The 12,743-nt window shown below is 34.5% G+C and overlaps 1 protein-coding gene across 1 annotated transcript; it reads left to right on the top strand.

Annotated features, from left to right (window-relative positions):
- Positions 1 to 8,254: 8,254 nt before the first annotated feature.
- LOC108482028 (heat shock cognate 70 kDa protein 2-like) lies at positions 8,255 to 11,574 on the top strand. The gene is made up of 2 exons (XM_017785136.2): positions 8,255 to 8,541; positions 9,675 to 11,574. Exons 1-2 carry the CDS (start codon positions 8,328 to 8,330, stop codon positions 11,405 to 11,407), a joined length of 1,947 nt encoding a protein of 648 aa, XP_017640625.1. The 5' UTR covers positions 8,255 to 8,327; the 3' UTR covers positions 11,408 to 11,574.
- Positions 11,575 to 12,743: the final 1,169 nt, after the last annotated feature.

The raw sequence follows: 12,743 nt of genomic DNA, 5'->3' as shown, positions 1-12,743 counted from the left end.
ACCTAAAATATAATAAAATATACACCAACCTAAATAGATGAACACTATATAATTAAATTTGTAAAATTAACCTAGATCTAATTAAAATTTATTTAAAAAAATTGGATGTTACTTATATTTTAAACTTAAATTAATATCAAATTTATCAAGAAAAATTGGCCTAGTTTAGTAATGCTCCTCAAAAGTGTTTTTGGAGGGGAGAAGTTAAAATTTTCAACTTCTCAAAAAAGTATTTTTCGGTCAATTTTTGGCTTGAAAAAATTAATTTTTTTTTAAAAAGCAGCTTATTTAGGAATGTTTTTGTCCGAAAATATTTTTTATCCAAAAAATATGTGTGTAATAAAAAAAATGTAAAGAAGAAGAAAATTGAATCGTAGAAAGAGGAGGGAGAAGAAGGGAAAAAAAAGTGAGCTTAGTTGGTTTCTAGTTTTTGCTTTTTAATTTATTTAATTAAATGAAATTATTTTTAAAATTTTATTTAACAAATTATAAACTCTATGTGCTAAATGATGCGGTAAAATCTAATTGGTTGATAGTATTCCAGCGAAAGTAACATTAGGAGTAATTTGGATAATGGAAATATACTTTATATGTTATTTTCACAAAAAATTATGTACCTAAATAAGAAAATTATTTTAAATTATTATTTTATTATAACTAAATATAATTTTGAATAGATAAAATCCGCCAAATATTTAATTATATTTTCATTGTAATTTAAATTATTCAAATTTATAAATAAGTAATATCTTATTATTTTAAATTGTTTCTTACAAAAAATATTATTATATTAAAACTAGAATTTTGAATTAAAAAGTCCAAAAAAATATTGATGATCTTGAATTATACTATATTGCAATTTATACTATTATTTTTATTATATCAAATCTAAAAAAAAAAACTTGAATAGTTAAATTCTAATAAACATTGAATTGCACGTTATATTCATCTTGAGTACACTTTCATCATGATTTAAACTAATAAAATTTATAGATAAAAATATCTTATTATAAAATATTTTTATTATTTTATATTACAAGTAAATAAATACAAGAATTAATTTTACATTAATTAAATAAAATATATAGTTAATTAAATTAAAACAATTAAAGGAAAATAGTTGGTACACTATTAGTGGAGTTTTTAAACTCCACAAGCACGGTCAAGAGGTTGACAAGTATGCTATAGATGTATAGTAAATTATTAAAAATATATATTTTTTAATATATATATATATATATATATATATATCAATTTTTTAAAGTTGCTTGTGGAATAAAAAAAAAGAGAGTATATGGCCAGTGTATCAAATACTCACCCATAATGAAACGCATAATGCATATATAACGCATGTGAGAAAAGAAATTAGTTGCTAAGTATTTTGCATCTCTTATATAAGTGCTAATGAGAGATCTATCTTTAATTTCTTCATCAATTTTGCTGATGATAATTCTGCAATCCCTTCTTTCTCAATCTAAGTAAACCACATATCTCTTGCTAACTGGATCAATTGAAAACATGCACGTGTTACGGGGCAAGATCTTTAGTTTGACAAATCGTGTGGCCTTAGACAATTTCTTGGGTTCAAATCCGCCTAAGTTAGTCTTACTCTCAAAAACTAATATATCTCGGAAAAATTCTTTAAGGGGTCGAAATAAAACGAAAGCAAACTCATAAAACAAAATAAGCTAAAAACAAACAAAAAGCCACAGAAAAATAGTGCACATCAAGTGTTTGAGTAAATGCTCTCAAAAGTATTTTATTACTTTGAAGGTTTACAACTGAATAAATAAAAATGAGGGAGAAGACCTCTATTTATAGTTGAGCTCCTCTAAAACCAACGGTATAGATTGAGTTACATCAACAATTGAGATTGGAAACGATTGAGATTGGAGCCTATCTACAATTGAGAGTCCTAAGGGATTTAAACTCTATACGATCTTACCCCCTTTAGGATTGACACTATTTACCTTGAAGAATCTAGTTTTACTGGAGTGTTTCATTGGGCCACTAAGGCTTCAAGTAGATAAGCTCCTCAATAGGTGCCACAAGCCAAGCCAATTCAAGTAGCTCATATGAGCCATATTTAATCTATTGACCTCTATGGGACGTTCTGTGCACAATGGTCATGGACCATTGAACACTAAGTTCACATTGAGTCTTGTTGCTAACTCTGATTTGTAAACCCCACAGCTTACCTGCTTCAAAACTTTGAAAGGGCTCCTGTGTCTTTGCCAAGCCAACAGTAAGTCATAATGCAAAACACTAAATATGTGTTTGAGATGTACCTCGCTCGTAGCATTTATTTTGTCCCACTGTCTAGTTTACATCACCACTTTTTTCCCAAAGCCTTCACAATCCACTTCTCTCATAGGTGGTAGCCCCACTGATAACTCAACAGGTTTCTATTGAGAAATATGCCCATATTGTAGTAAACATGTAAATATTTTCTATGTATTTGAACGATGAATAAATAAATAAAGTTAAATTCACATTTCACTGTTATATTTTTTGTGTTTCTTTCTTTCATGTTTTGTATACATATCAAAATTATGACAAACAAATATTAGCTCATGAATTCTCTAAGTTCAAACTGATGATAAGTGGCATAGTAAGAACGTCTACATTGCAAGAAAAACAACTTACTTCAATAGATAATCTAAACAAGTCTGTAATCTAGTAAAAGAATCAAATTAAGCATTTAATTCAAATACTTAGAAGGATTATTATGTTGTCTACAATTCCAATTGGAGAGACGACTAGTCCTGGTTATCAGGGCGGTTGATTCTACGGGTAGAGACATAGATGTACTCAATAGAAGAATGATACATTAGACTAGACCCAGGTTGAATTAATTCTGAATCTGTTTGTGAACTAATTCACTTGTGTCGTTCATGGTATGATTTACCTAAATCTTGAGTTAGTCATCGACCATACGTATGTAACTCATGTGCTTTGATATAAGTGAAAGCTTATGCTCTAAAAATGATCGAGCCCATAGTCTGTATGTTGGGCATATGACTTGTGTATAGCATGGCTTTATTAGCAATAATGGAATTCATAGCTCGATTAAATAGTTAACGATATTCTCTCATTGGCATTATGTAGATTGATAAATATGGAATGTGCCACGAGTTCCTTGTTCTCGAATGAGCAATTTATCACAGTCATTTGTTAACAGTGATCATATTAATCATTAAGAAGACACCATAGTGACAATAAGATAAAATAAGATTGTATTGAGTGAATAAATTTAACTCAAATAAGTCAATGATATCATATGAGGGTAACATACACATAACGAGGTCATTGGACAAAGTAGTTGGATGAATTGCTTTCGTAAAGAGTATACAATAATGAGTTTTCAATTATGGTACTTCTTATAGACTAAATTCATGGTTAAGTAAATTGCGAATTTTTGGAACGATACTTTTGGACATAATTACAATTACTAGAGTCTAATTGTATAAGTTCGACTGGTCCCGCTAGCTCAGCAAAAGCTCGTTCGGACTGCATTTGAATTAGAAAAAAATTTTACGACTTTGGAAATAATTTAATTGAGTCGATTTATTCGATTTGGAATTAAATTGAACAATCATGAGAATTGTCCAATTAAAGAATTTGATTAAAGAATTTTCTTGAAAAATTAATTTTGGAAAATCTCAGCGATTTTTGGGAAATTTAATTTTGATCAAGCAAAATCAAGTTAATCAAATTAATTAAAATAAATATGGTACTTTTGGAAATTAATTTTCAAGTCTGACAATTGGCTTAATGGGTAATTGAACTTGAAAAATAGACTTGAGACTGAAAGTTGGAACCGAAAATCAAAAATTGAGATTGAAACCCAAAACTGGTCGAATCGGGCCTGGTATGTGAAACCGTGCTGACAATCCAACCAGTGACTAGACCAAACCAATCGGGTCGTCATTGGCCAAGACCGAATCGGTAGTAGTCGGACCAACTCAGGGTGCTGTGAGGGTGTTACGCCTGCACCAATGGCAATGCTAGTAGCTCCGATGACGAAAATCCGGTGGCTAGTGGATGGCCGGTGGTAGTGGTTCTTTGGCGGTTGAGCAGTGGAAGAATCATACTCCTATTGGGACTCTACTGGATAATTCGATTTTAGATTAACTATTTCAAAATAATAATATTTTAATAAATTTAATATCAAATTTAATTTAACACTTATCTTGATAGTATTTTGTTAATTTAATATTAAAATGATTATCTTAGTATTAAATTTAATTTAATATTTATCTTGTAGATAATTATTCTATTAATTTAATAAATTTAATATTAAATTTAATATAATTCTTATCAATATAAGTGATTTAGTTTGACCATAATTGAACTTTCTAAACTCTCCTAAATAAAGAAAGCATTGAGTCATTATTTTCATGATTTAAATTCAATAGAAAGTTGTACAAAAAAACTTCTCTGAATAAATTATTTTAAAAGATTTCCAGAGAATTTTTTCTTATTTATAATTTGGCCTAAAAGTTAAGAAAAATTGTGAAATTGTCCCGCTGGTAATTTTGTGAGAAACTTTCTAATTCGAAGCCAGCCCACACTTGGTAGACATTAGCTTGGGGATAGTGGAGAAGACTACTCAGTCGAAACGTTCATCCTAGATGAATCGAAAATGTACAATTTTAATTAAGTGTTTAATATTTTAGATATCACAACCAAGTTCTTATTTTTGGAAAAAAAAATTTAAAACTTTGGTTTTACCCTTAAACTTATTTTTCGTTGTGTTTTCCAAACCCTTTTTTTCCAACAATTTCATATCATTATTCTGCCCCTCTAGCATTTCTAAGAGGGTCTTTGTAGCACTCCAATCTACCAAGTCAGTACTCCTACTACATGGAACATCCTTGGCTACTTAGATTGTCGGCAATAACTTGTTTCCACCCCTCATGTCTCGACTCACTGGCACAACACATTGTTGTTGTCGAGTATCCAAAATACAAATGCATTTGGCAAAAGGAATCAACAAAGCATCAATCTTGTTAAGGAAATTCAAGCCAAGCACGAAGTCGTAATCATCTAAGTGAATTACCTCATAGTCTTCCTTTCATTTCCTTTGACTAATTTACATCTCAACTCCTTGTACTACTTCCACAGTTGATAACTCTTTGGAATTAATAATCTTAATCTTCTAGCTTAATTTGCTAACTAAGAGACCAAGTTTACCCATGAATTTTTTCCGATATGAAAAAATTTGACGCCCTCGTATCAACAAGAGCACTCTTTCTTTGACGATGCCCTCATATCAACAAGAGCATTCTTTCTTTGACCTGTAATGTTGATGTCCACATACATCAACCCTTTTTGCTTGTGATCCCTCTTCCCCTTTGTAGAATTAAGTATTATCGACCCAAGTCAACAAGCTCCGCTTTATTCTCTTTACTAATCATGGACATCTTGGATCATTTTGGACAGTCTCGCATCCTATGCAGACCACAACAAAGAATCACTTCACTGGCTTCTTCTCATTATCGCTAACCCTATTAGCTTTGATAGAATGCACAATCGAACCAAGTCTCATCGATGCTCTATCTAGCTCATCATCCCCTTTGATGGTAGAAAACACAAGTTTCTTTGGACAGTCTATCACCATTTGTGGACCATCACAAAGGAAGCATTTCACTAGCCCATTCGGTCTATAGTTGGGCTTCCATTTTCTATTCAGTGGTTTTTCATTACCATCATTCTTGTCGTCACCCCGTTGTCATTTTTAACTTTTCCCTCTTCTTCATAGTCACATCCACCATTGATCGTTTCTTTAGGCTTGGAAGATTTGAACTTGTCTTTCTTCAAATAAAGCTCGATAAAAGACTCCGCTTTGGCCATGACTACAATAAGCTCAATGATATACCTTATTGACATAACTCTTACTTTGCCCAAGGCTTCAACTTATCTTTGAACTAGTAGAAAGCTTTTTTCTCACTTAGGTCAGATATTTGAAGAATTAATTCATTGAAGTCTCTGACATACTCTCAAACAATACCTTGTTGCGTAAGCTGACGCAATTTAGGCCAAGCCTCCTCCTTAACATTCTGCAGGTAAAACTGCTTCTTCAGTTCTTTCTGTAACTCCTTCCAAGTCCCAATTACGGTACCACCTCGTCTCTCATCTATAGACCTAGGATGCCACCATAAAAGAGCAACATCAGTAAAATAAACTGCAACAATGTTTACCTTAGTGGCATCATCCTTAATGCCTATCGCACGAAAGTACTATTCCATTCCCTAAAGAAAATTGTCTATGTCCCTCGCGGACTATGTCCCTTTGAACTCTTTTGACTTAGGGACATCCATTTTGCACTGTTTAAGAAATGAAGCCAATATCCATTTTTCCACAAAAGTTCTGTACACAACAAGCTCTCCCTCGAGCTCCTCAATTTTTTTCATCATGGCCCTAGCTTTCTCCTTCAAAGGCACAATAAAGCTTCGAGAACATCATTACTCTTAGTCAACTTCTCGGTTTGATCACCCATTGCGGCATTGAGGGTATTTTTCAACGCATCCCGATTGGCATTAAGAGCCTCTGCCACATAATTCCTGAGTTCCACTCTCATCCAGTCTAACTCATCAGTGCATCCCTAAACTACCTCGAGTGTCCTTTCACACCACCCATGGATTCCTCAAGATTGGTCATCTGACCTTCTAAAGCCGACAACATATCCCTCGATCTGTTATTTTTCCTAGACCTCCCACAAGTCTCCACCGGGGCATTCTACTTGTCTCATCCTTTCTTCATCTCAATTGGGGCCTTCGAACACTGGTTCTGATACCAGCTATAATGGGGCTAAATCTTAAATCTGGCAAATCGCATGACCTTAGGCGATTTCTTGAGTTCAAATTTACCTAAGTCAACCTTACGCTCGAAAAATAAAATATCTTGAAAAAATTCTCTAAGGCACGGAAGTAAAACAGAAGCAAACTCGTAAAACAAAAGAAGCTAAGAACGAACAAAAAGCCACAAAGAAATAGCGCACACAAAATGATTAAATTAATACTCTCAAAAGTATTCTATTTAATGCTCTCAAAAGTATTCTATTACTTTGAAAGTTTATAACTCAGCGAATACAAATGAGAGGGAAGACCTCTATTTATAGTTGAGCTCCCCCAAAACCAACGGTATAGATTGAGTTACATTAATGGTTGAAATTAGAGCTTATCTATAATTGAGAGCCCTAAGGGATTTAAACTCTATACAATCTTATCTCTTTAGGATTTACACTATTTACCCTGGTAACTCTAATTATACTGGAGTGTTTCATTGGGCCACCAATGCTTTAAGTAGATGGGCTTCTCCATGGGTTCCACGAGTCGGGCCAATTTAAGCGTATCAAATGAGCCCCATTTAATCTGTTGACCTCTGTAGGATGTTTTATATGCAATGGTCACAGGTTTTAATCCGTGACCTGTGACACAAGTGTTTTGACTACAAAAGCCTTGGGTATATTATACTAAATCCCATGAATAATCCCTTATTATTTCTGATTACTATGCGTGGTTCAAATTATTACAAAAACTCGCATCAATATTTACTTTGACAGGTAGGTTCACCGAAGCAGGCCACCTATCAATCGTTATATGAGCCTTTATCTCCCCTTTTTCAAACACTGCATTCAAAGGAATGATAGTACAATTTTAAATAAAGTATATTTCGAAAAAGAAACATATAATGTAGCCTAATTCAATTGGCTACATTACTATTGCAACAATTAGAAAGACATGATTCAAGTGTTCAACTGCATTTTTTTATTTCAGGGTTTAAAAAATTATAAATAAAAATAAGTATTTTATAATTAAAAAAAAGACAAAAGTGAACGCCAACCTTTATAAACAAACCCATTCTTTCTCTAAGTCTTATAACAATTACTTTATTCATAAATTGACCCTAAATTATATTTCAATTTTCAATTTAGTCCTTACAATTTAATATATATATATATATATATATATATATCTAAACTATCAATTTTATAGAAATTTATCCTAAACAACACCAAACATGATACGTTGTATATTTTTTAGATAAAATGAAACAAAATTCATAGTTTAAATACCACATCACCTGAACGAATTAGTAAGCCAGTTTGAATAGGGAAAATCCCATATCCATCGCATAACAGTTAAAACACCATCAACATAAAAAAGAGAAATCATCATCGTAACTTCCCAAAACTCCATCAACACACTAACATATATATATATATGTATTTTATTTCTCCTTAAATCCCATCCATTCCCCCCCTTTTTTTTAATTAAATTATTGTTTCTCGAGACTCTTCAACTTAAAAAAGAGTTTTAACAATGGCTGGCAAAAGTGAGGGCTCGGCGATCGGTATCGACCTGGGGACAACGTACTCGTGCGTGGGGGTTTGGCAACATGACAGGGTTGAGATTATTGCAAATGACCAAGGGAACAGGACGACACCGTCCTATGTTGCTTTCACTGATAGTGAGCGTTTGATTGGCGACGCTGCTAAGAACCAGGTTGCCATGAACCCTACCAACACTGTCTTTGGTAAGCTTCAATTCTTGGACTCTTTTGGGTTCTATATCCCAAATGTATTTTTTTTTTTACGAAGACGTAAAAATTACAATTAACATGAATACATGATCTGCATGTGCTATTCGCATGTTAATTTGTGTATTAACACGTAGATTACTATCACACCTTGATTCACATAGTTGTTGTAACAATATGAAACACGTGAGTTCATACATATTTAAATACATAATATTCTCTACTTGGATTGGGTGATTATAAATAATTTAAGAATTGTATTTAGGTACAATGAGTTAATTTTGGATTGGTCAAATACATATTATATCTAAAAATTTTTTTAAAAAAATTTAAGTCAGTTTTTATTTAAATCAATTTTGAGTTTTGATTATTGTTTAGTGAATTTTTAGGTTGGTTATTTTGGGTTCAAATGGTTTAGGTTTTAGGCTCAGGTTTCGGATTGAATCATAATTTTAAATTTTTTTAGTTTTAATCACTTTAAATTCAGATCATTTTAGATTATTTGTCTAGATCATTTTGAGTTTGATTTGTTTTATGTTTAAATAATTTCGAGTTTGAATAAATTTAAGTTCAAGTTCTAACAGATTTAGTTTGTTAATTTTTATGATCAAATCTGAGTTAGAAGTTGATCAAGTGGTGTTTTAAACCTTTGCATGTGTGTCAATTTGAATTCAAATTGGATGGGTTTGGGTTATTGACTTCATACCCAAATTGTGTCTAGTCAAGTTTTAATTTGGGTTTCTTATCAAGTAAATCAAGGGTAGCTTATATTTTTGCAAGAGTTCAATATATATATATATATATATAGGTGCATTTATCAGAGTTGAGTCATGTTTCAATTCGAGATTGTCAAATCATATTTTTTATTCGGGTCAATTTAATTTCAAGTTATAGGTAAAGAGGTTTAAACTATTAATTTTTATAACAAAATTTGAGTTTGCATTGATTTAAACAAATTTTTTTTATTTGGTTCAGAATTGCTAGACCTATAAGGGTGAATTTAGGAATTATTAAGGGAATTGGGATAAAATTATAAATTTTTGAAAGCCACAAATTTTATATTAATTTAAATTACTAGTTTTCAATAAAAAGTTCAACCATATTTGTTCTTTTCATTTCAACCAAATCAGATGCAAAGCGATTGATCGGGAGGAGGTTCAGTGACGCTTCAGTCCAAAGCGATATGAAGTTATGGCCTTTCACAGTTACCCCTGGTGCGGGTGACAAGCCTATGATCACAGTCGCATACAAAGGCGAAGACAAGATGTTTGCAGCTGAGGAAATCTCATCTATGGTCCTCATGAAGATGAAAGAGACTGCCGAGGCCTATCTAGGTTCCACCGTCAAGAACGGCGTCGTCACCGTCCCTGCATACTTCAACGACTCCCAGCGTCAAGCCACCAAGGATGCCGGTGTCATTGCTGGCCTCAACGTCATGCGAATCATCAACGAACCCACCGCGGCCGCCATCGCTTATGGCCTCGACAAGAAGGCTAGCAGTGTTGGTGAGAAGAACGTGCTGATCTTCGACCTCGGTGGCGGCACATTCGACGTCTCTCTTTTAACGATCGAAGAGGGTATCTTCGAAGTGAAAGCCACCGCTGGCGATACGCACCTCGGAGGCGAAGATTTCGACAATAGGATGGTGAACCATTTCGTGCAAGAATTCAAGAGGAAAAACAAGAAAGACATAAGTGGTAATCCTAGGGCCTTGAGGAGATTGAGAACTTCATGCGAAAGAGCAAAGAGGACGCTTTCGTCCACCGCACAAACCACCATCGAGATCGATTCATTGTATGAAGGTATCGACTTCTACTCGACCATCACTCGAGCTCGGTTTGAGGAGCTCAACATGGACCTATTCAGAAAATGCATGGAGCCAGTTGAGAAATGTTTGAGGGATGCTAAAATGGATAAGAGCACCGTGCATGATGTTGTCCTAGTTGGTGGGTCTACCAGGATCCCGAAGGTTCAACAATTATTACAAGACTTCTTCAATGGGAAAGAGCTCTGCAAGAGCATTAACCCCGATGAGGCCGTCGCATACGGTGCGGCTGTACAAGCCGCAATTTTGAGCGGTGAAGGCAATGAAAAGGTCCAAGATTTGCTACTTTTGGATGTCACCCCACTCTCCCTTGGGTTAGAAACTGCTGGTGGAGTAATGACTGTGCTTATTCCAAGGAACACAACAATTCCGACTAAAAAGGAACAAGTTTTCTCCACTTATTCGGACAACCAACCTGGTGTTTTGATTCAGGTTTACGAAGGTGAAAGAACAAGGACAAGGGACAATAACTTGCTGGGCAAATTCGAGCTTTCGGGCATCCCACCAGCTCCACGAGGTGTCCCACAGATCACAGTCTGTTTCGATATTGATGCCAATGGCATCTTAAATGTCTCTGCCGAGGACAAAACAACAGGGCAAAAGAACAAGATCACAATCACCAATGATAAGGGGAGGCTCTCCAAGGAAGAGATAGAGAAGATGGTGCAAGAAGCTGAGAAGTACAAATCAGAGGATGAGGAACACAAGAAGAAAGTGGAAGCCAAGAATGCATTGGAAAACTATGCTTATAACATGAGGAACACCGTGAAGGACGAGAAAATCGGTGCTAAGCTGAATCCGGCCGATAAGAAAAGCATCGAGGATGCAGTGGAGCAGACCATCAATTGGCTGGATAGTAACCAGTTGGCCGAAGCTGATGAGTTCGAGGATAAGATGAAGGAGCTTGAAAACATGTGTAACCCCATAATTGCCAAAATGTACCAAGGTGCTGGTGGTGAGCCGGCTGCCGGAAAGGCCGGCGAAGCACCTCCAGCTGGTGGAAGTGGAGCTGGCCCCAAGATTGAGGAGGTTGACTAAGAATGAGATATTATAAACAAGCCTTTTTAGTTCTGTTCTATTTTTTTTCTTTGTTCTTTTTTTTCATTCTTTTTTGTTCTGTTCTTTGAAAAAATATTTTGGGGTTATTAGTTCATGTATAACTGGATTTTAAGAAATCTAGGAATGGATCTTGAGGGCAATAATAACTTATTTGGATCATATATATCTGAGAATTCTAATGTTTTTATTTGTTTCCCACGTTAGAGCACCATTCTACTATTCTGCTATTAAACTGCATTGGGATAGGGTGAATAAACGTCCACTATTAACAGCTAATTAGATCTACATGAGATTACATAAGAGGGAACTAGCTTATTCTGAATATAATTCAAGTGTTAAGAGGAGCTTAATGGCTCACAGAAGAGTAACATGGATGGTACAATTTTGCGAATACGAGGATGTCCTGCTTTGAGTAAAAAGAAAAAATATATATATTAAGAAAAAGGAGCAATGTTCAAAGCAGACAATATCAATTTGTCAGGCACGACATTGACGCGACACGACGTGAAGAAATTGAGAGTACCTAACTGATTGGCGGGTCAAGATAGTATGAGCCGGTTGTCTTTCCAAAATGCTGTTAAATAGCATCGGTATTTTCTTTCATAGACCAATTGGGATAGACCGTGCAGAAGGAAAGTAGGTGGGAGTTTAGGATCACAGAAAACTAAGTGTGTGAACAGAGCCTTGCTAGCGAAGAGTCGTCAATAATGAGAATGAACTGATCAACGGAATAGTGATTAAAAAGTACTGTAGAAAATGATGATTTACTGGGTCAAGGTCTTGGTTGGCAAGAATGGGAATCAAGAAATGAGTTGGAAAATAACCACAGGGAAGCAATCAAAATGGTATGAGGAAAGATTTTAAAACCTTGACCACAGGATCTATCTTTGGAGGGACCAATAGACTCGTATGGAAGCACACATATAATACTAAGTTTTCAGTAAAACCTGCCTATGCCATTGATTTGGAGCTACAGGATACAAACCGACGACGGGAAGACAATGGAAACCAAATGAGAGCTTTTTTCGAACAAACTTTGGTCACTAAAATTGGCCCTTAAGCTGATAATATTCATATGGAAAATCTTCAACTTGTGTTTGCCATGCAAAATGGAAATCCGAAAATGGATAGGAACGGGTAAGGTTGTATGTACCGTTTGCTATAAGGAGAATGAATCAATGGACCATCTTTTCCTTTCGCAAGAGCTGTCTGGTTGGGGTCGCCATTTGCAATTCAGACTGATAATATCAAAACTAATTCTGTTTCTATGAAGAATTGGATACATGGAGAAGTCATGAGATTTACAAACAAGAAG

Source organism: Gossypium arboreum, chromosome 1, assembly GCF_025698485.1.
Source record: "Gossypium arboreum isolate Shixiya-1 chromosome 1, ASM2569848v2, whole genome shotgun sequence".
Classification (NCBI taxonomy): domain Eukaryota; kingdom Viridiplantae; phylum Streptophyta; class Magnoliopsida; order Malvales; family Malvaceae; genus Gossypium; species Gossypium arboreum.
The sequence above is the reverse complement of the archived record's forward strand: the minus strand, read 5'-3'. Positions and strand labels throughout refer to the sequence as shown.

Coding starts and splice junctions, on each gene's coding strand:
- LOC108482028 (XM_017785136.2), top strand. CDS start 8,328: ATGGCTGGCAAAAGTGAGGGCTCGGCGATCGGTATCGACCTGGGGACA. Junction 8,542..9,674: donor CCCTACCAACACTGTCTTTG/GTAAGCTTCAAT, acceptor CAACCAAATCAG/ATGCAAAGCGATTGATCGGG.